The sequence below is a fragment of the Stenella coeruleoalba genome (genome assembly GCF_951394435.1).
Source record: "Stenella coeruleoalba genome assembly, chromosome: 2".
NCBI lineage: Eukaryota > Metazoa > Chordata > Mammalia > Artiodactyla > Delphinidae > Stenella > Stenella coeruleoalba.
In genome coordinates, this window is record NC_137147.1 from 64,620,324 (window position 1) to 64,646,973 (window position 26,650).

Sequence of the window (26,650 nt, forward strand, 5' to 3'; positions counted from 1 at the left end):
ATATTTTATCTTGTTTTTATCCATCTTCATCATTAGTAGTTACAGAGTTGAGTTGACTGAAGGTCACAAAATAAAAATGAATTATTAGCCATAGTCCAAAGCTGAGAGCATTCTCACCTGGAATGTTTGACGATAGTGATAGAGATCAGACATCATTGCTAGAAATGATACCTGATAGAAAGAACCCTAGACAGAAAAGCAGAACCACGGGATTCTAGTTTTAGATCTTCTAACACTTAACCATAAACCCTTTCTACATCATTTCCCTCACCTGTAAAATGAGGGCTTAGTTCTATAGTATCTATAATTGTGCACCTCTAAAAGGCCATGATTCTAAAAGCAAGCAGAATTATCACATCGTAGAAGAACGGACAGATCATGGAACCATTAGGTTGTTCTACTTTGGCAGCCGCCACTACCAAGGAAGCCTATAAACTGCCAACTCTCTTAAAGAAAAGATGGAAATAAAAGATAATTATGTTAAAAAAGTTAATATAAGTCTAGTCCCTCAATGTATTTCAAATGGAATAATAAGATTAAGAATATATTTTGCATGTTGTGTGATTTCTAACCTGTTGTATTTATCCATTCATCTTACATGATGTGGAATGAACACAAAGACAACCTACTGAATAAACTCTTAAGTATTTACTAGGATTATATTCACGTCTTTAGCTTGGGAAAATTCACCACTACTTTAGCATCTGCAACATGGACTGGTGTATTACCGAGTTGACATCAACATTCTTAAGGGCAGAAGGGCTGTAAAAGAACAGCATGAATGTGCCTTGGTTTATTTGTACTGTGCTACCTTATACTTACACCCTGCCCTTGAGAGCTATCTCTGTTGTGCGTTCTTCTCAACCTTCAAATGTCATTCTTATACTTAGAGCAGGAGTCTGTGAACTCTGGCTTGTGGGCCAAATTTGGTGGCAGCTGCCTGCTCTGTAAGTACAGTATTATTAGAACACAGCCATACCCTGTTGTTTACATGCTATCTATGGTTGATTTCATGCTACAATGGCAGAGTTGAGTACTCCCCCAAAACTAAAATATTTACTATATGGCCTTTATATAAAATGTTTCCCACCCCCTGCTCTAGAGAAAAATAACCTGTTACAGTTTGAATTCTAATTTTCTTTCTCTAATAAGCCTACGAAACACAATCTCTAAGTAACAAGAGCAAAGATACAAACAGATTCACACAGGTACATACATACATATGCTTATACCTCTTAGCACAGAATTGTCAATAGTCATTGCTTTTGACCCTTCGTTTTAATTTGAATCCTATAATAGGTTATAGCTCCCCCCTAGTACCCTTCCCTACAACAGCCAAGAGTACAGGGACTTCATAAGTCATTGTCAAGGTGTAATCACATAACTAAAGAATCTAATTCCTCCCCCAGAGGAGGCTGCCTACAATTCCACCAAATGTCCAATTTTATTCCATGCTCATCAAGGGCCTAGATACAAGGTTAAAGCACAAAACCCAGCAGATCCCGTCCCATGCCTTGAATGATACATTTTCAGGACAGAAAATCAATGGCCAACATCACATGTACATCAATAAACATATGCATGCATATTCATATGTTTAAAATCTCATCAATTATTAGGCGTTTCAAGAACAAACAAGAAAATAACCCTCTTAAGTATCAGAGTGAAGAAGGCCTAAAATTTCTAAGTAATAAGTTTTAAGGGAAACTGCACCAATGATTGGGGGCACAAATACATGTTTATATTTATAAACTTTATGCAATATGCATAGAGCTGAAACATTAATACATACATTGATCATTTTGTTGGTCAATGAAATCATTACTCAAAATGCCTGCTATAGTTGTACTTTGCTCCCATCCTCTCTTTCGTAACTAAAACCAGAAAATATCAGCCCTACCCTTTAACAAATATTCTCATACTCCACCCCTTAATAATAATTTTCATGTATTAGCGTAACATAAATTAAAACCAAGAAGCGTATTAACGTTAAGTCATTTCATTCTCATTTCCCTGAAACCTTATCTATAGTGATAGAATATTTAGGCTGACAGACTTTTTGAAAATAAAATAGAAATAGAAGAGGTTTATTTCACCTTCACATGGTGTCTTTCTCATGCAGAGTTCAGATTTCCACATTTGTATCCCTTTAAAGGATTTGATATGCAGGAAAAGAAGAAAGGATGATGGTAAACATTTCATCTTAGAGACACCTACAGACCACCATATTCCAGGATGAACAGTGGCTAAAACCTTACCTTTTACTGACGTGTTAGGTGGAGGGCCTTCCATTCGCAAGTTCCATGGAGGGTCCCCCTGGTTAGCAAAGTCTCTCATTTTCAGATAGCTAATTGTAAGTCGAATGATGGAGGCCTTGTCAAGCTGGCTAGTGATGGCTGCAGGAAGAGGCAACAACTTGGCCAATTCATAGAACTCAAAGTTTTCTTTCCCCCGGCGGGAGCGAGCAGCATCCCGGGACTTCTCCTTTCTCAATGCTTGTAAACTGGAATCAAAGGAGTGGAAAAGTGTTGTTTAGAACATGTGACTCTGTCATCAAGCATAAACTGCTTTTCTTTTTACTTCTTTTTCCCCCCGGCAAAAATCTACCAAAATCATCTTCAAAATTCCAGGGACATAGTAAAAGGAGTTCCAGACAATGACCTCTAAAACCATAAATTCTACTTCTAGGCTTATATGACATAAACTCAAGTGCAATGAGTAAAAATAGTTTGCTTGTTAAGTTTTTTCCTCCAATCACCTATGCACTGAGATATATTGTTTCTAAAACATAAGGTTTACAGGTGATGCTTGATGTTATCACCTATGAACAATTTAAAAGATTGGGATTGTATTTATATATCTATTCTGAAGCTAATGGTTTTGTTCATTTAACGGTTATCACCATGGAATTGTAAAGCATCAGAAGGACACATTTGAAAAAATTTATTTCAGTTACCATCTTGAGAAACAAAGGGTAAACACACAGTTCACAGAATTAACAAATAAAATGTTGATGTGCTTCCAGCCCTCAATAAGAATCATGACCTTCAGTCACATAAAGAAAACATCTTATTGGAAATGAAGATTTCAATGTAACTATATAAATGCACTGGTAATTGATTGATAAGAGAATACTTTAATTCTTTATGAATGAACATACATTCATAGATGGGTAGACTCTCTAAGATACTAGAGAATAAAATACATCACCCAGAAAAGTCAAACTTTAAGACAACATAAATTTAATGTTGAAAGATAAAGCCCTGTATGGGTTATTAAAATTTATAAACATTATAGACATATTACTTCACATAAGAGGCAACAGGTGGGATCCAGTATTTTCCTTTAACTATTCATGTACATTTCTGTTTGAAGTTTGCTCACATTGCTGAGGGCAGCACAACTGAAGTTGTATGTGGGCATCTGACAGGAGAAGTGCACCTACTCTGAATTGCTCCGTTTTGTGTCTGATGAAAAATAAATTCAAAATCAGACTGTGATGATAAATAATTGGACAATATTTATAGTATCAAGGTATTATTAACATCATTTGTAAGTATCCATTTTATTGGACTTTGAAGGCATTTTAAATCTTTGAATCTAGCATTCTGGTTTCCCATTACAAAATATCAAGAAAGAGAAATAAGAAAGAAGCAAGACCAGAGGAATAGATTAAAATGAGTCCAGCAGTGTGGCTTCAATCTCTTAATATGAGCAATAACATTCCCTATTACCTTAGACCACATCTGATATTGTTCATAGTGGAAACACTGTTTTCACTGCAGACATTTCAGGTATCTTATTGAATATCTATGTGATTTAAGTAATGCCATAATGCTATGGTCAAATACTTGCTAGGCTAATACCCCTACCGGTTTCATGTTCACTCTATTAATAAAATATTCTACATTAGCTAACTAATGTATTTCTCAGAACTAGACAAATTAATGCTATCATTTTCAGAGTCAAAGCAGTCACAGGTGACAAACTTTTGTCTTAATGTTGGTGATAAGCAGAAACATCACTAATTTATAAAGAAAAGACATGTTATGCCATTTATTTCCCAAAATTTTAGCTGGCCTCCCTTCACTTCTTTAAATGCTCAGTGTGGCTTGTTGAAAATTGTCAATAAAAGTAAGAGATGCCTTACAATCTGATAAAGTATAAGTATAACCAGGACCCAGGTCAACATCTTAGGATAAAACAATGACTCATAGCCCTCCCTCTATATAATAAAAGTAATCTAACACCATTTAAGTCAGTTGTGCCAAAAGAACTATGTCATTTGACATGTTTTCTCTACCACTTGTAGAGTGCAGTGGTTCAAGTTCAATGCTTTGCTCTTTTTGTGTTCTTGTAATCGAATACTACTCCAGAAGGTGGGCTGAACTTACTTTTTTTTTTTTTCTTTTCTTTTTGGTCCAGTAAGTGACTATGATGGAGCTCTAGAGCAGGGGCTGCAAACTCAAGGGCTTGCAGGGTGAAGGCAGGGAATGTCAATGAGTAAAGAGGCCTGAGGCCACCTGTGGAGAAGTGGAGGCTGAAAGCCCAGGCAAAGGAAAGCGCACACCGTTTCAGCTTTGCGTGTGCTGCTTTGGGGGAAGGCATGCCTAGTGTTGCCAGATCTCTGCTGTTGCTATTTCTAGAAAACAAAATCTGAATTTTTACATAGCACTTCCAATTTTATGTTATGTGTTAATTTTATGTTAACTAACTGGCGTTTTTAAAAATCATGCGAGCCAAACAGAACATGCCACTTGGTCAATAATGGAGCAGGGACTCATTTTGCAATTGGGTAATAATTTGGGAGGCCAATTTTGCCAGAAGTTTTACATGGATGTTATATATAATTTTACTTACACATGTCACTTAGTGGTCACAAATGAATTCACTTGTTATCTATTTAATATTACTAATATTCACACTAGGAATTTCTCTATTCAACTGAAGCAAGTAGAGGATTATTGGGTTATTCTGAAATTGATATCTCTGCATAGGCTTATCAATAATCTAAGGAAAAAAAAACTAATCCTAAGGGTAGGCAAAGCCCAAGATCACAGAGATCAACCCAATGAGCTCCAGGGGTGAGGCGGAGGGGAGATGACTTCTTCTGTCTCCTCAAAGAAGGGGAATATGTGGACACTAAGGCTTTGGGGTGCCTTGCCTAAACATTGCACTCTGACACTTGACTTTTCTAAAATACCACTTACTTTATGTGTTCCCATACTACCTCCTTATCGTTTTTCTCTTCTCTACCTCTCCCCGCTTTAAAAAAATCTCTAACCCACAACTGTGTCACCCTACTGGAGTAATCGTCCTAGCTATAATCTTAATAACAATGGGTTTCCATGACTTCCACATCACATCATTATGCTGACACCACAGTACAGAAGACTTTCCGAATGATAGCACTGTGTCTGTAATAAGTAGTAACTGGTTTTGAGGGCAACAGCAATAAAATACGGTTAAAGGATTATAAAGGTTGTGGAGATGCTGATACAATTGATGAAGCTAAAGTCCTTAAGACAAGGACAGATTGTGGATTAATCTTTTGCCTGCTTTTGTGAAACAGAGCCTAGTTACAAGTAATTCTCAATTGAATTAAGGACTACATTAAAACCCAAAATAAATTTGCATTTATACATTCTGTTCTAAACCAAAACATTATGGTTGCATTTCTAAATACTAGAGAAAGAACGGATTGACTATATGTGAGTGAATGTTATGGCCTGATCTCTGCCACCTAAAATACGATTAAACCGTAAATACTCCTTGGGTCCAAACTTCCCACTGCTTTAATGTTCTTTCACTTGGACTCTGAATAACAGAAAACCCTCCACAAATCAAAATTTCAACTCTCTTTGATGACGACAGTATCATCCTCACTAATAATTACCACCACCAGCAACAAAATCAACAACCATTTCCAAAGACACACACACACACACATATCTGAAAATCATAGGCAAAATTATGTATATATGTGTATATTTTGGGGGTGATGGTAAATGATTTTCAGATTTTCAAAAGGGGCCCAGCACCCAACCAAAATAATAATAATCTAATGTATAGAATTTCCTCATATAAGGATTATAAAGTTGGATTCTGCCGTCTTTTTGCCATTGATTTGCTAGAATTAACTTATCCTAAAGAAATACCTTGGTTAAAATACTATTATTTTATGTATGTTTCCGTTCAACACTTTGAAACAATTTTTACATTCTATAGTTATATCTTGAAAGCATAGCTGACAATCAAAAAAGAGTTTACTAAGAATGAAGCTTTAGCAGTCAGTGCTTGTAAATGTAAAGTGAGTTTTTCAATCTTTCCATCTATTTTAAGTTCCTTTGGCAAGTTGTATATTTTGCGGAAAGAGTCCCAGTGAAGGAGTTATGAGACCCACGTTAGCCACTGTAGGCCACTTATAATTCTAAGTCACTAAGTTAAGCCTCAATTTTATCATCTTAGATCATGAGAATGACAAACAAGGAGTATTTGGCAAATCTCCTGGGACCACTGCAATGACTCATATGATAATTTCATGTTAGTATACTGTAGACCACAAAGAAGTAAACCCCTTGGACAATTCTAAATTTTAACTTATTATTAACCGGGGGATTTTTGTGGAAACTAATGCCTGTGGCCAGCAATTTGTTATGTAAGTGATATTGATACATCTCTGGTCAGTAACGTTTGGGTAACAAAAGATGTATTAATACATCTCTGGTCAATAATGTGATAACAGTTAAGATAGTTTGTAAGCTCTAAATGTGGTAGAGTCTACTTCAGAGTTTTACAACTAAGAATTTTAATAAGTTGGAAAGACTTAAGAACGCTTAAAATATAGTCAACCCTTCCTTAAACTTTCTTGGAAGCACAGGAGTTAGGAGTAGGGGCTCTGTAGCCAGACTGTAAGTATTCACATCATCACACAGTTACTAGCTGGGCTACCTTGGATAGGTGTCTCAACTTCTTTAGGCCTCAGTTTCCTCATCTGGGAAATAGACATTATATTAGTACATACATCACAATATTGCTCAGAGGAATAATTGAGCTAATCTATGTAAAGTGCTAAATGCCTGGCATGTTGTAAACGTTATATAAGCATTAACTATTATTACGGTAATGGTAAAACTTCCCTGGGGACAAAAGCCCAACTGTTTTGACCCTAGTACCACATCTGACTATTACCTTATTCCTCCACAATTCTTTGTAATTTTCTTTAACCAGCAGCCTCTTTCCTACCACTTTTTTTTTGTTTGTTTTTTTACTCTGGTTACAGTTTTATAATTCTGAATAGTTATTTGTTTTCCTCATTGTCCTCTCAAACTGCCACTTGTGACCTTCATTTTTTAGTAAATTTTATTTCCCATACAGTGACAGTAGAAATTAAATCAAAGGCCTGACTTCTGCTTGGCGACAACCCTAAACTGCTGATTTCTGAAACTCCTTCCATGTTCTCTCAGCTCACGATTCTCACTTTCTTTAAGTTTTGTCTGCTGCCTCTCTCAGCATATCCTCCACACTCGCGGAAGGCAGAGGGTAAGTGTGTGGATTGCAGAGCCAGACTGCCTGTATTTAAATCCTGGTTCTATAACTTATGAATCATGTAAACCTGAGCAATTTACTTAACTTCTTTTGCCTCAGTTTTTCTCACCTGTGAAATGGGATGATAATACTATCCGCTTCATAAGGTTCTTGTTGAAATTGAGTGAGGTAATTTTTGTAAAATATTTACAGTGGTGCCTGGCACACAGCAATACTGTATAAGATGTGTTAAATGAAAACCTAAGCTCAGGTCACACCGACTGTTCTATGCTTTAAGGTCCATTGATAATTTACACTCTGTTCTCACCAATATGATTTCTATCCACTGGTTCTGATATACCACATTGTGTACTTCAGTTAAATAAAACTACTTGACTGCAGAGATATTGATTTTTCATTATGGTCCTCCTTATGACTATGGTCTATCTGTTTTACACCACAGGTATACTCAATAACTCATTCAAATAAAAAATAACATATGTCTCATTAATGGAAGGTTAAATGTTTATAAATACGTGATTGCCTGTACTAAGAATAATAAGGCGCCATTTTTTGTTCCCTAAAGTAGAAAAAAGTGGCATTCAATGGTAAGACATGCAATTTTGTTTACACAGAAAACTGAACATCCAAACAGTAGTTAAGGGAACAGGTTACTCAGGAAGATGGTGAAAGCTTCTATGGAAGACTTGAAAATTGCAATGATTAGTATTAGTCAGAAAGAGTATATGTGGTACTCCTAGCAGGAAGAAGATCTTTCAAAGTATCTCCCAAAACATCACAAACCTGAAAGTTCTCTTTAATGTCAGGCAAAGCCCCAAATCCAGGACCATGGAGAGCTCAGCCAGAACATCTGGAGCAGGGAAGAAACTTGGAAGGGCAGCAGCATTTCCCGCTCTGGCCTCCACATCGGGGGCAAGGCTGAATCATGAAACTTTACTTGAGCCAGCAATGAGACAGGAAAAAAAGGTACAAACTTAAAAAAACATAGGTACTGCCACTATCACAAAGCCAATATTATGAAATTGACTCAGGACTTATAATCTCTCTGAAGCTGCCACAGAGTTGGATAAGGGTGTCAATTTTTCATTGGGCCACTTGTCCATGGTGGACAAAACAGATAATTTTGGATGTGATGACTCATTAAATTAAAAGAGGTAAGTTATCTTTTATGGCTGGTCTTTTGTAAAATTTAGTTTTGCAAAATTGATTATTTGGTTTCCTACTTCACAGAAATGGCGATAATGATTACGGGAACAATATAGCTAGAGATTTACAGAATATAACAGAGCAAAAGTAGTAATTGTCACAGAGGAACAACAGAAGTAAGTCAGCTTAAACAAATGTTTCTTCTCCGATGACTTCTTCATAGCATAGATTTCTATCAGTTATTTTTTTTTTTTTTACAATTTATAATTATATTTGTGGAATGGCTTCTTATATGGACATTACTGACAGATCCACACTCTCTTACACAAAAATCCTCTCTCTAAGCCTCAGCTTTAACACCTTCATGTAAACTTTTAGAATACAATAACTAGTTTATAAAAGAACACGGAGAGCTTCCCCGGTGGTGCAGTGGTTAAGAATCCGCCTGCCAATGCAGAGGACACGAGTTCGAGCCCTGGTCCGGTAAGATCCCACATGCCGCGGAACAACTAAGCCCTTGCGCCACAACTACTGGGCCTGTGCTCTAGAGCCTGCAAGGCACAACTGCTGAAGCCCACGCACCAAGAGTCTGTGCTCCACAAAAAGAGAAGCCACTGCAATGAAAAGACCACGCACCACAACGAAGAGTAGCCCCCACTCTCCACAACTAGAGAAAAAGCCCGTGTGTAGCAACAAAGACCCAGTGCAGTCAAAATAAATTAATTTATTAAAAAAAAAAAAAAAAGGAACACGGCAGGTTTTGTTCGTCTAACTGTAGGGGAAAGGAAGGTAGGGTCATTAAATTTTACCTTTTTAAAGTACTTCTAAGGAGCCGGACAGGCAGTTTTTTATGGATTTTCCTACTTGTTTTGCTTAGGAGAACCCAGCACTACAGACTTCTACTATTTATCAATTAATCTGGCATGCAGCCTCAAAGGAAGAAGGTCGACCTGTATTAAAAATGCAGCCATCAAAAATTCATCAAAGGCTGCAGCATTTTAACTCATGAAGCTTTGAACACCTGCATACTTGTCAGATCTCTGGTCATAGTTAACGGTGAGACCTACAGTTACTCTGGTACCTACACCTGCCCTGACATGAGCTGAATGAGGAGACTTCCCAGGGAAAAACTACAGTAAAGATTCTATAAGCACTGCTTGCCCTTCCTTCGTTACTTTCAGTAAAACAGCCCACCACACACTGACATCACATAGAGTTCAAAGTCAATCAAATCAGCCAACTGCAAAGAATAAAAGTCTTTCAGAAGTATCTTTTTCCCTATGATTGTAAATATCAGCATTCTTACAAGGTAATAGAATTGAGAAACGCATAAACAACTATTATCTGGAAGGATTATGTACAACATAATTCACAAATTGAAGTCTTTTAATGCTCTTCAAGAAAAGGTAATAATTTCAGAAACCTTCCTTTAATGTGTGAAGAAAGCAGTATAGTATATGCTGGAAGTAAAAACTGGAACCTTCAAGTTCAAGGTAAGAACTCTGCTGCTTAACTAATGCACTGCTCATAGCTGTCATCATTAATTTATGTTAGCCTCTGTAAACATCAAGAGTATAATAGGCCAATTTCACAACTAAATATAGATGCACATTTTGCCCTTATATAAATGGCAGATTGCTGCTGTAGATCATCGCTGCAGCAACATGTCAGTAAAGATGCACTGTTTGATGGTCTGATGCTCACACAATATATAAAACCAGTTGTAATGGTTGTTTGGAAGCAAAGTGTAACATAGCAGCAAAATTTCATTTGCTCCACAAACTCAGGATATATTAAGCTTGGCTGACAAAGACTGCTTGATGTGCTAAATCAGCTTGACCTTCATTCTTGCCTTATTTTTCTCATTTAACATGTGAAATGACCATTATTTTTCCCCCATGTAAGAAAATATCATGAAATTGATTGCTTAAAACCAGTGTCAAAAACATCTGCAACTGCTAACATTCAATGAAGTATCAAAACCAAGACGCATCCTTAAAATGTTTAAACTAAGATATATTCTGATTGAATAATCATGACCCATTTCTGACTTGTGGTAAAATAGATCAAAAGAGTAATTAAAGCCATTCAACTGAATGCCTTCCCTCATCTTCAGAAAATGCCTTGTGTATGTTTGAACTTAATAATTAAATTAATTGGTTTTAGCCAATGAGCATTTTTATTCTTAACACTTTAAATAAGAGGATTTAATTCCAGAATGAGTCATTAGAATAGTAATAAAGAAAGCTGAGAGGTCCGAGCAATCCTTTTCAACCAATGTTCACCTTGATTCAAATAACCCTTGAATGAACCACAGCAAGACCAAACTATTCATTGTATGCTTTGGTGTCTGCCAAAAACCTCCTGAATCAAAGTGTTTTGTTCTTCATTTTCCCCCAGAACTTTAAGCTACGCAACTGGCAATTCCATAATAATGAAAAAAAATCTTGCAGCTTTATCAAGTAATTTCTCTCCACCCAATACATAGCACTTTACCTTGAAGCAACTTGTATATTTCACACCTTAAATTTCTATTTACCAAATCAGCTAATCACTTCACAATTGAACTCAGAACAAAAAAAAATTATCAATTAAAGTGGTTGAAACTCCTGCAAATTATCATTTAGGAATGAAGTAATTGCTTTCATCAGGGCAGAAAAGCCCGCCAGAACAGAAATGTCACTTTAGATTAGTGTTCTCTCTCCTGAAGCTATGGATGACACAGCTGATATAAGACTAAATGCCAAGACCAATCAATTGCTTTTGTGGCTCTGCTCTGAGCTGCTGTAAAAGGGGCCATTTTCTAGGATCTACTCTTCATTATAGTAAATGCTATCTCCTTGGTAACATAATTCCATTTCTCATAAATTCTGTCTGAGCGCATTGTCCTAACAATGGATGTTTGTGGAAAAGAATGCTGTTGGTTTAATGCACAGAATTAAGTGTGAATGGCTGTCAAACTGCTATAGTTTACTAGTTCTTAAACATAAATTGAAGTCTTATACATTAAAAAGAATTCTTGGGGAGAAATGAATGTCCTGAACAAGGGTAAGATATTTGTATTTGAAGGTTCTGTGCTACTGGTTTAGAATTTTGACTATTCTAGTATTTATCTGTTGTGTACATTAAATCAGTCAGCTCACACCAGAGGTGGGTGAACACATCACTTACTTTCTCAGCAGTGTAGTTTGCAAATGTGAAACCTCAGAAGCAAATATGGACTCGTTAGGCAACTGCATGTGATTTGTGAATAGCCACAACTGTATTAAAAGAAAAAAAAATTTTTTCTTTCAGCTGAGCCATTCCTGGAAATCACCCAGATCTTAATTTGTATTGTTCATCCCTCTGAAGTTACAAGAATCTGGGTTGCAGGCTCCAATTAAAAAGAAATTGAAGAAGCTAATATAGTGAGAAAGCAGCAATTCCCTGCACTGCTCTCTTCAGGTCTGAAGTTTAGAAAGAGATTCAGGATCACGGGTCTTTGCCCGACGTGGGATAAAGGCTTTCTCATCCCGGTGAGCACACATGTGTAACTTCCATTAGCAGTAACACAAGTCGTGAGCACACATTGAGAGGAAGGTCTACTGCTAAATATTTGAAAGAGTCAGAGCATCTCTGCTAAGAGGCAAAATGAGAAGGAATAGTGGGCACCCTGTGACCGCGGGACATTTTACTAACCATCTAAAGGGCCACTGATGGAATTCTATCACTCCAAAGAACTACAGTACTAATTTTCATAATATCAATGACAGGAAAGTACATGTTGTTTCTACATTTTAAGATTATTCAGTACCGTCAAAGAAAAGCATTGACCTTATTTAGCACTATAATCATAAAAGCAAACATCTTTGAATGTCTACTAAGTTTCAGGGTTTAAGTGTTTTAAGCATCATCCCATTTAATTCATGGTTGCCAATATCAGAAGGGGAGGGGGGGAAGTAACAGCATCTATGAAAAGCAGATCATCTCCGCTGATTATATTTGACCCTAAAACAGTGTTGCTTTCAGACCCTATTTTGGGGGGCAACTAAATGGGTTTTATATCTTCCCTCTAACTTTCTGCTCTCATCCCCCAAAACTAGGAGTTTTCTTGTCTCAGGGAGGACTTTCCCTGGATCCTAGACTTTCAGTGCTAAAAGCAGGACGGTCCTGGGCAAACCAGAACAGTTGGTAACCCTGGAAATGTTACTGCCTCCCATCTCACAAATAAGAAGATCAAAGCACAGAGAGAGAAAGTAACTTTGCCCAAGGCCAATGACAGCTGAAGCTAGAATCTGAACCTTGGCAAGATGACCCCAATATGTCCTTCTCACCACCGCACTGCACTGCCTCTAGAGCAATAACGTCCTCGTGATTCCCCTTCTCCCAATTATATTTACACAACCATTAAGTTACCGATAAAGTTTTATATAATGTATAATCATCCATATAAATTCCATCATAATTGTTATGAAAACATTAATTTGTTAATAAAATTTCCGATAAACCCCCTGTTTTTTCAGGCTTATAAACACATTCCAATTTGGAGTAGATAAATTTGCTGTTAATTGCTGTAAGTTCCAAACTAAGTCGCTTTGGAATTCAAATTCAAATGACCTTTCTAGAGGGAAAATTCATTTTTTCCTTTAATTTTTTTTAAGTGTGATTTCAAACACTTTTGAAAGCACAACCAAGTAGAAGAAAGCTTTTGAAAACTTTCAAGCTTGATAGGAGAAAGCTGGAAAGGAGAAAGCATGCTTTGACAAGTTTGAAGATCTTTAAGTATGAAAAATGAAAGTTATGGTCATGTGAACACTGCAAACAGCACACACTTCTACTTAACATCAATGAACACACCATTATACTATAACTGCCTGCATTTCTAACAGAAATAAGTGAAATGGTCATGCTTTCTTTAAACTACAATTGAGAATACAGGTCCATCAGTCTAAAGAGACAATATACCCTACCCCTACCTTACTGACTTTTTCTTAAAAGACATGTATTTTTATTTAACCTCTCATCAAGGTTCCAGAAGCACGGTACATAGTTACCAGGGGTGTACAGTGTTACAACTTCTAGAGAACACTCAGGGAAATACATATCCTAAGCTGACTAAGGAGGCAAATAAATATATTCTGAAAGAATACTCACTGCCTCTTTGATAGACTTTAGAAACAAATTATGGAATATTCTCAAGATATTGAACAAAGATGTTGAAACAAATCTTCAATGACTGGGGAAACTTTTTTACAATATGTTAAGTGATAAAAGGCAATTCATAAAGCAGCATGTACAGTGGGTCAGACAACTATAGTGATATACCCGTAATTATATATACAGAGAAAATATATCCAAACCAGGATTAATTCCCACAAGGCAAAATATTAAGATAGGTAATTTCTACGTGGTAGAAATTCCTTGTAGGGGGGTCAGAAGATGGGAGGTGGGGGGGGGGCAGGAGATAACTAATTTCTGAAGTTTCTTCAATAAACATGTATTTTTAATATAAAAATTACTTCTTGAAAAAAACAACATAAATGTAATTTTATGGACTCTAAGTTGAGCCTCAGAAGCACTATGATGCTCAGAGGTATTTTTCATTTAATAAATGGTTTACCTGACAGTGCTATCAAATGCCACCCTGTCACCACTTCTTGCAATAGTAGGGCCTGAAAAATATTTCGAGAAAATGCTTGGCTTGGTCATTCCTCTAAAAGAGAACTGGAATTGAAAAAGCTGGGAGAGGCCTTCATCCCTCCTCGTTATCCCACATGAGTCTCCAATCAAATGACTGAGTCCTTCAGCCAGACAGCCTGGGCTCCTGTGTCTTTTGTGACCCCCCCCCAAACCCCAAAGCACTGTGTTGCCCAGTGTACAATATACCAGCTGCCTGGTTGGGCATGGAGTGTGCTACCATTTAATGACTGACTTTTTCCGTGTGTCACTAACTCCTTGACAACCCGATGGCAGATGCAGATGCTTACCTGGGAGAAAACACAGATAAATAAACACACAAAATATTGCACAGAATGGGCTTCCTGAAGCCAAATCTCAGACCCTGACTCAAGTCTTGGTTAAGAAGCTGCCTCAATTAATGGTATCTTGAGATCTCTACTAAGTTCTATAACACTGACCAAACTATCATAGTCAGGATCATTGTTTCTTCATTGACTGCTACACCTCCCACTTCTAACAGGTGTTGGCCCTCGGTGGTACGGTGGGTCCATGGCATTAGACTACCTATATGCAGCAGAGAAGACGTTTATGTGCCAGGGATTATCATATGAGATTTAATCTGAGAAGTCATAATACCTCACTGAGGTACTTTATAAAGCAGGACAACATAGGAAATGCCTGTTTATTTGTAGGCTTCCATTACTTAGTCAGGAACAAAGTCCTTCCAAAACCCTACATTCTTTTGAAAAACCTTGATAGATGCTTAGTCCTCTCATTAAAATCTGACTTGGAGGAACTACAAGTTAAGTTATTCTGAGCCACATGTAACTATGTAACAGGATGATAAAGGTAGGTAATATTTCAATGTATAAAATACATGTTTAAAACATGAAATTAAATAAGGGTAAAATAAATAGGCATTTTTTTTTATTTCATGAGTTTGCAAGCTCCTCATGGAAAAACAAAAGGTTGTACCGTGATACAAGTATACATGAAACTAAAAAGACCCAGTTACCTTATTAGTTGCAAGTCAGCACTGCATTTACTGATATTGAATAATTACAACTTTAATAGTAACATGAATCCAAACTGTTGGTAGAAAGTTCTCAGATGTAGGAAAGCACATGATGATTGATTTGTAAGCTGAGTAAAAGGGACTGTTCAATTGAAACAGGGCAAGGGAAGCCAGCGATTTGCTCAACTGGCCCTTACAACAAAGCCTCCACAAACAGCCTTAGTATCTGAATCCATAAGGCACCAAACAGTTAAAAAAACACAATGTATACCCATGGTTGAATACTTCCTCCCTGACCTGTCATCCCAATACAGTCCTTGACCAAAATGGATATCCCGCAACCTTCTACTCACCCACAGGTACTTTACAGGAGCCCTTTCTTAAATTCACCTTCTGTCCTCTCTGCATCTCATTTTGTTTTGTTTGGGCTGAGATATTCATCTTAAAAGATTTTCCCTCAAGGTCTCCTTTTGAGTTATCAGCCAACAAAAGATCACTTAAGTCTTGAGTTTCACTTCCGAAAACAGTAGCCTTTCCCAACAGCGCACTTACAAAGAGAGTGTGGAGGTCAAGGAGTTACCAAGAGCCATTCAGCAACTTTGACTTGTTCCCGTGGCTGTGAACCTGGCAGCTCGGAGCCGGAGCCCTAACCACTGGACCACCAGGGAATTCCCAGAGTCACTTTTCAAATACATACATGTGCACTTGCATGTGTGCGCATGCACACACACACACACACACACACACTCACATAAACACACCACTGTTTTAAGGGGACTGAATTATATGTATCGCCCTTCAAACTCTGTTTTCTTCCCCCTCAGTTTTGTCCTCTCATTTGCTTCTACACAGTTTCCCTCTCAGAGAATCACTCACTGGATCTGGTCATATCTCTTCTCATAAAATCCATATATGCAAGAAGAGTGAGTCAGAGTTTTTTGTTGTTGTTGAATTAGTATTAGTCTACTGTAAATGAATTTAAGTTAGAGATCACAAACTCAAAGACCTGCAGAATCCAACGAAATTATACAGGTGAATAAAGAGGACGAGGTGAGAGAAAGCACTGCAAGCGTGACAGTAAATGGCAACTGAGCCCTCCGTGTTGAGCAGGTTACAGGGAGTGGTGTGGACTACGGCAAACCGGAGAGCGCTTGCCTAGCCAACAGGGGGCACACATTATTCAGGAAAAACAGTTGTTACTAGATGGCAATGGGGACCCAAAGTTGCCAAGTCTTCCTTTTTAAGAGAAGCCAGAAATCTATATTGTTTTAAATTAAAATCTTCAATTATTTGAAAATACTGAGCATCTCATTTTAAAAATACAACTTTTTGCAGTCTCCTATGGGTCTCATTTGGCCTGTGGCAGTTAGCAATCTATGGTTTAACATCATTAATAGCCTTCCTGAGAGTAGGATTTAATTATGGGGTACATAAGGCACTGGATATAAAGAGCTATAGCAGTCAGGTGACAATGAAGAATTGAGGAAGAAGCAAAATGCAGAAAGTTACATTGGAAGAAAAGAAACTGTATTAACAGTTATTTTTCTCAGAGTGGTAGAATTTCTCTTTTCACTTTACTCTGTTTTACACATTTTCTATAAATAATCAGGAAAAAATTCGATCAGTTACTATTCCATAAGATCTAACCTATTATTAAAAGTAGCTCAGAAAATTAAAAATACTCATATGCATATTTGTGCATAGATCCATTCACCACATTTCACCCAAGCAGTTTCAAACATTTAATCACGACTGAAATTTTAGTCAGTTCACCATGATGGCATCATATATAAAAAAATCTTTCGTTAAAAATTAAAATAGCAGAGAGCGATCAAAATGGTAGAGAAGTAGGATGTGAAAAATTAAAACAGCTCTTTTCCAAATGAGTCAGAATGAAACCCCCTCCCCAAAATTAGTGATTAAGTTCTGTTGACAATTTCTTAAAGTGCATGCTAAACAAGACTCTGTTGTTATCAGTGCAATAATAAAGTTGAGAGACAGTGTCTTGCATGTATAGTGTGTCCTCAATAAGTGTTTGTTGAAAGACAATTGTTGATGATCTGAATGTCCTTAAAAGTCATGATTTAAGACAGTAAACAACACATCCAGTAGTATTGCTCTTGAAATTAAATTTACCCAGTAAATCAGTCCTTGGGATGCTCTTATAGTAAAGAAGGGAAGGGAAAGAGAAAGGGAAGAAACACAGATACTCCTCTCTCCCTGCCAAACCTCAATACTCATAAATTCTTCCCTGACAAAAATATTTAAATTCTCAAAACAGTTCTTCCCCTTTCTACACTCTGGAAGTGGTGCTATAGTGAGTACCAAACTGAGGCAAGGAGAAAGAAATGTCAAGAGCCCATGTCATCTCCCTTTATTAATCATACACTGTCGTATTCAGAACACCGGATCACTGTAAATCCTTCCCACAAGTCAGACAGAAACACAACAGGTGGAAATTTCTAAGGGGAAATCCCAGATCTTCACATAATTACTGCATCTCTTTGCTAGATCTGTGTTGTTTATGTGCAATCAGAAACACAAAAAAGTGGACAGAAGCAGTGCTCCAAAGAGAATGCATAAGAGATCACAGAGGAAAGATTTCAGATGGCAGGGTACCTACAAATTAAGGTGAGCTATTAAATCTCTACAAGTTTCAGATAATGAGACAGCCATCTAGAGAGACCTCCTGAAGTTCAATAAAAGTTTTGGAACTACTGTTTTCCTATAGCTGAATCTCTTCTGCTTCTGGGTATGGGTTTTTTGTCCTCTTATGTATTTATTTTTAAATAGATGAATATTTTATCATTACAAAAATACATCTGTTAAGGGAAGCACATCTCCTTCCCCTACTGGGCCTTCTCACTTCCTTCTGGCCATTTGCTCCTAATCTCAGTCAGTATCTTTCTCCCTCTCGGATGGAGGCTGACAGCTCAGGTGGAAGAGAAGGCCATGATGTCTATGTGCAGAGTCTGCTGATGTATGAAATGGATCAGAATGGCACAATTCTAGTCAACTTCACTCACAGCAGGTGCAAACAAAAGAACATTCCTGGGCTTCCCTGGTGGCGCAGTGGTTGAGAGTCCGCCTGCCGATGCTGGGGACACGGGTTCATGCCCCGGTCCGGGAGGATCCCACATGCTGTGGAGCGGCTGGGCCTGTGAGCCATGGCCGCTCAGCCTGCACGTCCGGAGCCTGTGCTCCGCAACGGGAGAGGCCACAACAGTGAGAGGCCCGCGTACCGCAAAAAAAAAAAAAAAAAGAACATTCCTATATGAGATCAGGCACCACTCTTCATCTGCAGCTCTAGGACTGACTGTGCAGTAGATCCGAAATGAAAAAAACAAACACACACACTCACACACACTCACTGCTGGAATGTTTCCAGAGCAGATACACTTCAATTTGTGCCTCCCTCCGCTGCCTTCTATATATGCAATACTATAAGGAATTGCGTATGCCCAACCGTAGGCTACAATTTTATGGATAAACTCTGGTGACATTATAAAATCCGTAAAGGCAAAGAGCAAGTGATCTGCTCATGTCACTAAATATTCAATACAAAAGTATAGCGTTCATTTAGAAGCCTTTTTAGAACTTTTTAAAAAGAAAATCGGTCATGATGCGTAGTTATCAATACCTGTATGGCCATGATGACGAGAGGGAAAAAAACACCAAGCCAATGCTTACAGAGAAAAATCACCCCAAATTCTTCAACTGCACAAAGACAATTCCCGATTTTACAAAATTTGATATAAATTGTGAACGATATGGCAAGCAGAAAATGAGAGCAAACTTGACTCGTTCCCTAAAGATTTCTAGAAGCATCCATTTAAACGGTACTACGTGCTAAATGTAGATTTATATCTTAACATGCAAAATCAAGCACAGGTCTTTTATACTGTGTGTTACAAATGAGCTTGCCTAAATTCCTAGACAATTTGTGCATGAAAAGCAGGAATAAGGAAAATAATGCCTCTTTACTCCATGTCAATGTGCTCAGCTTTCACATGAGCTCAACAGGTATTGTGCGTCCTCGTTTGGAGAGCACAGATTTGGGTGAGGGGCTCATACCGCCTGAAGATCCACCCATCCATGCACTTTCACAGCATCAGTTTAATAGATGCTTAGGTGAGGTGGAGGTCATATGAAAACATGTTAGTGCCAAAGAAATTCTACTACTCCCGAGAGAGGGATTTTCTTTTTTTTTCTTTTTTTCTAAATTTATTTATTTATTTTATTTTTGGCTGTGTTGCGTCTTTGTTGCTGCGCCCCGGCCTTCTCTAGTTGCGGCAAGCAGGACTATTCTTTGTGGCGGTGTGCAGGCTTCTCATCGCGGCGGCTTCTCTTGCTGCGGAGCACGGGCCCTAGGTGCGGAGGCTTCAGTAGTTGTGGCACGTGGACTCAGTAGTTGTGGTTTGCGGGCTCTAGAGCGCAGGCTCAGTAGTTGTAGCGCACAGGCTTAGTTGCTCCGTGGCATGTGGGATCTTCCCGGACCAGAGCTCGAACCCGTGTCCCCTGCCTTGGCAGGCGGATTCTTAACCACTGCACCACCAGGGAAGTTCTGAGAGAGGGATTTTCTATTGAAAAGTAAGAGTTTCCCTCTTCTCTGTGCTCAGAATACTTGTTGTATTCCTTGTCAGGAAGAGGCTGAGCCATTAAAGACAGGTTCCCCCTTAGTACTTCATGCTATCAGTGGGAAGTCCCAGATGAAACGGATGTGTGTATGAGTGATTTGTAAGCAGGTCTAGACTAAAGTAACTGACAGATCATCTGGAAAATAAGTAGAGTTAATTAAGTAGGTACAGGTGGTCAGCATAAGGAAGCTATTCAATTTAAGGGAAAATATGACTGAGAAAATCACAGTTATTCATTATACTCAAACACTGATCTATAAGATGTGAGACCTGGGTTCTGGGCCAAGATCTGCCATTAATAGCTCTACAATTTCAGACAAGACATTTAATGTCTGGCTCTGTCTTCTCACCTGAAAAACAAAGGGATTGTTCTCTTGGACATCTTTCCCCTTAAGGATTCTATTTTCACTTGTGTTTTTGTCACATAACATTAGTGGAACTGCTGGGAATATGTCTGATGTGCATTAAAGTTATTACCCATTTTCTCTGCAGTTTTAAAATGGTGCGTCCTCCTCCGACCCTCCTCCCTCTCTTCAGCCTGTTAGAATCTAATACAGTCACAGAATCTCCAAAAGTAAATACGCAACTCGACTTTCACATAGGATTCATGTGAAATCCTATGCAATCCATGCAATGAGGTTGCATGGCTATTAAACTCATGGACAACACGTGAAAACTGGCTTAACTAAAATTTCTGATTAATAACAATGAACTACTCTCATTTCCACTTTTCCAAAGGAAAGTCTGGGTCTTCTCCAGAACTGACATAGCAGAGCATGAAACACTTACTCTTGAGTTATGGATAATAACGAATATCAGCTGTCCTAGCTAAAAGAAGAACACCATTTATAGAAGAGTTATAGCTCTGTTTTCAACATAAATTACAACTTCTTTTTCACTGGTGGGTGACAGAGTTTCAAATGATGGCAAAGCTTGCATTTTAAAGTATGCCTGCTTACTTTCTATGTATCGTATAAGGTCCTCAAACATTCTCACAGGACGTCAAACATATGGAACAAGGAATCAACAAACACATGTTGGTTGCTGTCTAGCATCAGGCTAAAGCCAGATCAACTCATTATCTATATCTAGTGAGCACCAGTATTTTGGGCACTGTGTAGACACAAATGCAATACTGCTATCTGTCCTCAAGGCAAGTAATATTTATACTTTTTTTCAGCCTGTGTAGCTAACTCCATAGTTCTTCCAAAATATAGCTTGAATCCCTTAGGATGATCTGGACTATGAATGACATGAAAGCAACCACCATAACGCCTTCAGTACCTATTAGGCCATTAAAAACATCACTGGCAAAGGAGCGATACAACCACCAAGATTCCATCGAGTGACTCATGTCCTTAGAGCTTGCTCAAAGGTATGTGACTATTGGAATCATATCAAACTGCATTATTCTTTCATTGACACATAAATCTGATTTGCTGTTAATAATACCTACTATACCCACAAGCATAAGCCGGTCCCACTGTGTAAGGTCTGAAATTACTTTAAGTACTAAGAAAAAAACAGCAAGCCCTATGAACCACATGTTAAATAAAATCTTTCAACTGAAATGTGTGGAGAATTTTTAATAGGTAAACAATGTTTACATTAATTTCACTTGAACTTTTGCAGGCGGGAGCAGCACGTTTTGAGGAGCTCGTGGTCTTGATTTGTTGGTGAATAATATTAAGCTCAAAGTTCTGGAAAGACCCAAACTATAAGTATTCTAAGTTTGGGGTGAATGAAGGTAGAAGCTTAGATGGAAGAGACTAAAAGAGGAAAGGAAGCACCTTTACAAAGAGTTATTATACCTGATAGGCTCCGTGCAAGACAGTTGAAATGTGAGCTTCAGTATTCAAAATATAAAAGATACAATCATATGTCTGGTTAACTTACAGGAAATAGTTCCAGAGACAATTTTACACTAACTACAGTGATTTGGGCAATTTTTTAAAATAATACCAGCCAATTTCTCTCCATTATATTCTGCTGGCAGAAAATAAAACATTTTTCTTTGAAATGATTGCCTTTGGTTTTGTTAAATCATGCATTCTGTCAACATGTGGTCACCATTTTTACATGATTTTTCTGCTTCCCTAGAAAAGAATGAATTCACAGTCTGAACCCTGATATAAATATGTAATCTTGCAACTGTTAAGGCTTCTTCTATTACTGCAAAATGAAGAGATAAGAAATGGATGTGGTATCAAAAGAAATGAAACAAAAAAAAAGAAAAAGAAGATGGCCAAATAAGTTTAAAACTCAGATTCTTCCATCTACTTCATAGCTAAATGAAGAAAATGCCTGTGCTGATCATTTTTCTTACTGTAACACAAAGGGATCGTGTGCAGTTCATGGTTTTAAACCACTAATATTTGAAAACAAATTTGAAAACCCTACTTATATCAAGAGATGTGTTCTAGCAACTTCACTGTAGCTAGCAAAAGGTTACAGGAGAAGAGGTTATAATAAAGTCTGAAAAGAAGAAATATTATGTTGTCATTAATTAAAGACTTTTTGGATGTAATTATAAAATGACTGGGCTAAAATTGCTTCCACTAACTATGTCATCCTCTAGGATGGACATCCTTATCTCCAACCTCCAGTCTGTACATTTTTTAAAGCAAAATTACTTTGCAAAAAGTGTAGATATTTGTTTTGTTGCTGCCCATCTGGGCTTCTGTTAATGATACAGTGAGACCATACCTCTTTCTAGGATAATCACTGCAATGCTGTTTCCCCTCGTAGTGGGATTTCCCAGAGTGGGCGCTCACAAAGCATCCTGGACAACGTTGGTTTGACTTTACACAATAGCTTGAGCCTATAATCGAAAGCACATTGCATCTCAAACTAACTTACAGAAAGAAATCCCCACAATGTTAATCCTAAGTAAAACAACTGAGATACTTCAAATGAGTATAGAAAAAAAATTTCCAGATGAATCTTGAATTGAATAAAAATATAAAGGGCCAAAACAAAGTGAGAACTTGTATACATGAAAACAGATGGTAAAAGAGAAGACTCTAACACTCAGAAAGACAAGTACTAGCAACTTGACCAGACTCAAAACACGTTTTAAGAGTATAGGTAGAGGAGTCAGTCATTTGTTTCCTCCCTCTGCAGTTAACATGTAAAGTAAATTAAAATGTAAACCACAGAGGATGCTACTTAAAAAGAACTTCTACCACCAAGTAGCAAATGAGGCAAATGTTTAGATAAGATTTCAATCAAGGGGACTCTCTGCTTGCGACAGAATGGTCTGAGTCTCCAGAGTACAATCACCATATAAAAAGCACAGGGAAATTAATGCTACTTCTTTGTCAAGGTAAAACCTCAACTTACTAGAACCCAGCTGGAAATTTCAACTTAATCAGAATGATTTTTGTACTCTTGACTTCTTGGGTGAGGGAAACACAAGGAAATCACCAAAAAAGCAAACAGTAACAGTTTTTTTTCTACCAACCACAACTCTCAGATGTTTTGTAAAGTGGATACATATTCACCCCCATTTTCTGCACTGTCCATATCTCCATTCTACAGTGGCCAATTTGGTTCAGAAGAAAAACGACCTCAGTCTTGGCAAAAATCTGAATAATCAAAACCCAGTCTCTGTCTAGGATCCTATACTCAAAGCATGGGGAAGTACTGACTCCCAGAAAGAAGCACAGAGTAGAGCGGGCACTAGACAGAACTTCTCCTCAGGCTTGTAATTTATAAGATGGATGAGAAGGGTATTTACTAGAGGGTCTAAGGCCCCTCCCCATCAGTTCATATATCCATTTCATTCCAAGAATTTCACCAAGGGAGTTAAAACAGAAACACTATTTTGCCTAACTCAGGATTGACTAAAATATAACTATGTAGGATGCCATATTTTCTAATCAGACATCAAATAGCAATGCCATGATATATATATAATACAGGCATCATCACTGACTCCAAAAGAAGGGTTTCCAAAGGCCTGACTGGTGTTCGGTTGGCCCATACTGGCAAGGCCCACCTGCCAGCATCCATTCTGAAGTGTTAGTGTCCAGGTTATACCACGTGTTAAATATTTGAACTTATACCCACATCTAAAGGCTTCTAGTTCAAGAGAATTTTTCCTAATCATTACACTAGGTGATCTATTTTTAAAAACATTTACAAAACTTAAAGAAATTATAATCCATTCCTTGTATTTCCCATCGGCCAATGTTTAAAAAAAGATTTTAATAAAAGTAGCTAATAATTGAGCACTTACTATGTTCTTAGTGCTATGCTAATTAATTGCTTCATATGGTTTTTCTCACCAAATCCTTAAACAACCATATGGTTATGTATTCACAGATGAGGGCAGGGAAGTTTAAAGCGGTCACATTATTTGCCTAAAGTCTCCCAGCTAAGTACTTGACCAGCCAGGGTTTAACCCCAAATTAATCTGTCTATCAAAGCGCTCCTGTTCAACCACCATCGCCAACACCTAGCAGATGAGCCGAACGGGAAGAAAGGATGTGTACGTTCTAACCATTGAAGGTACAAGGAGGTCCCTTTTAAATCATATAAGTTACTGTTTTTGAAAACCTCATCAGCAAATTTAGATGACTTTCTAAAATCCCAGGATTTGATTCTAGAACCTAGGATTGTTGTGGTAGAATTAAGAAGTCTTTTTTTTTTTTAATTTATGAGTTCAGTTTACATAAATTTGGAAATAAAATAACACGGTTGCTTTGTGTGGCCATCTGCCACTCTCATAAGCATCTCTAGCTACAAAATTGAGAATACTGGTAGTTTTTCTGTGGAGTTAATTGAAGCCTTCCTAAGAATAATTTTAATTCAGTGTTTTAGAGCCAAACTCTGCTTTATGATACACATTTCACATAGTATTTCTGAAAAGTAGAGCAAGCCAAGGGTCTGATTGGCATTTTGAAATCTTTCAGATTAAAACATGATCCAGCTATTTTCTGCTATTCATCTAGTGTTGATCCCAAGACCCATATAAGTGAAAGTAGCTTTCCAAGTTCAGTGTAGGCATGACCTACAACGCTGAGCAGAGAATCAGCCCATAAGAACTTAGACCATCTTTCTATCTTTACTGTTATGCTATCACCTCGCTTAATTATCTATGTTCCCTCTACCTTTAATTCTGTAATAAAAATGGCTAAATGTTCCGCAACAAATTTATAAGGCTTAACATTTGGTTACAAAGTACAAAAGCATATCACATATGGCTTTAAATTACTGTTTCTTCCCAGCACTTTCTTCCATCCAAGGATCAGCTTTTATAATTTCTGCTGATAAACGCCTTTTTTTTTTTTTTTAAGTATTTCCTCAGTTAGAGCTCACTCTGGGGATAAAGGCAGCAACTCTCTTCAGTTGCAGTAGGATGCACACATTTGCGCATTCACTGGTGACTCTGTGTGTGTCTTAATTCAGCCGTGGTCTCTGAAAAGACTCAGTTGCTTTCCCTAAATTTCATTTTGACCATTTACAAAATGAGAGATTAAAGACTCACCAAGATTCTGAATACATTATGTGAATTATGGAAAGAAAACAAAGAATTTGGAGGGAACATCCCTAAGCATCCATTCTTATCACAACAAAAATAGCATTGCTATCTATCAGAAAGAGAGGAGACGGAAGTGAACAACAGTAATTATCCAACCTATAATTTGTCCTGATGGCAGAGTAACCTTTTGCAGACTAAGAAAAGGTCTATAATGATGAGCCCTAAAAGAGAGTACCATAAATACCAGTTTGGGGAGGGGGGGGGTGCCAGAACAATATCCTAAGACTAACCGAAGGGCTATAGCATCCCACATGCAGGAGACACAGAGCCCCACATATGTGTCATCTGTGGGGTCCAGGAAGGCATGTGGAGTGTGTGATAGTTAACTGTGCCACGAGCAAAATTGAAACATACACTTTATTTTTGTCCCGTTTTCTTCTTTCCACTCATTTGCTCATCACATGGCATCCAGTAGGAGAAACAACCAACCCAAGAGTTCAGGATTCGATTCAGAGTATTTTATGTCTAAATTAAAATACAAATATTTGAAGAAATATTTTTCAAAATGTAAACAACATTGATGAATATAAAGGCAAAAGCAAAAGTCCCCTAGCCTCTAAGTCTTTCTATCCCCCCCAAAATCACTATAAATTATTTCCTGTGTATTTCTCAAAAATGGATATATACTAAAAACACATATACACAAACCTCATCTTATTTACATGAATAAAATCATCTTCTTGACCTTGTTCTGAAACTTGCAAAGACATGTCTTAAACTTCAGCACATATAAGTCTACCACGATCTGTTTAAATACTACCCAGCATTTCATTGGATGAATGTAGTAATTTATTTATCCAGTTGCCTGCAGAAACATATTTAAGTTGTTCCTAAATTTTGATATTAGAATACTGAAATAAACACTTCTACACATTTTCTTGATTTATTTGTAGGAGTTTGTCAATAGAGGTAGAACTGCAGTGTAAAAGAACATGCACATTTAAAAACATCTAGAATAGTATCAAAACCTAACTCAAATGAAGCGAATCCTTCATCTCCATTTGTGAGAAGAAAATCTTTTGATTTAGTTTTTTGACAGTGATGAAAATAATATAGATTCATGAATCTACTTGTATGTATAGATAATAAAAAGTTGTGTTT

At 37.5% G+C, this 26,650-nt stretch overlaps 1 protein-coding gene across 18 annotated transcripts in view; it reads right to left on the reverse strand.

The window, feature by feature from the left end:
- The window catches only part of NPAS3 (neuronal PAS domain protein 3), an 863,203-nt gene that overhangs the window by 594,156 nt on the left and 242,397 nt on the right, over positions 1 to 26,650 (reverse strand). For 10 of the 18 annotated variants that reach the window (XM_079914465.1, XM_079914463.1, XM_079914464.1 and 7 more), the window contains 2 exons: positions 2,259 to 2,503; positions 2,097 to 2,147 (listed from right to left, as the gene is read on the reverse strand). In XM_079914465.1, coding sequence (XP_079770591.1) covers positions 2,097 to 2,147; positions 2,259 to 2,503 — 296 coding nt within the window. Of the gene's footprint in view, positions 1 to 2,096; positions 2,148 to 2,258; positions 2,504 to 22,710; positions 22,826 to 25,903; positions 26,242 to 26,650 lie in introns of those variants that run through there. The other 8 variants (XM_079914468.1, XM_079914469.1, XM_079914467.1 and 5 more) reach the window with 2 other exon arrangements.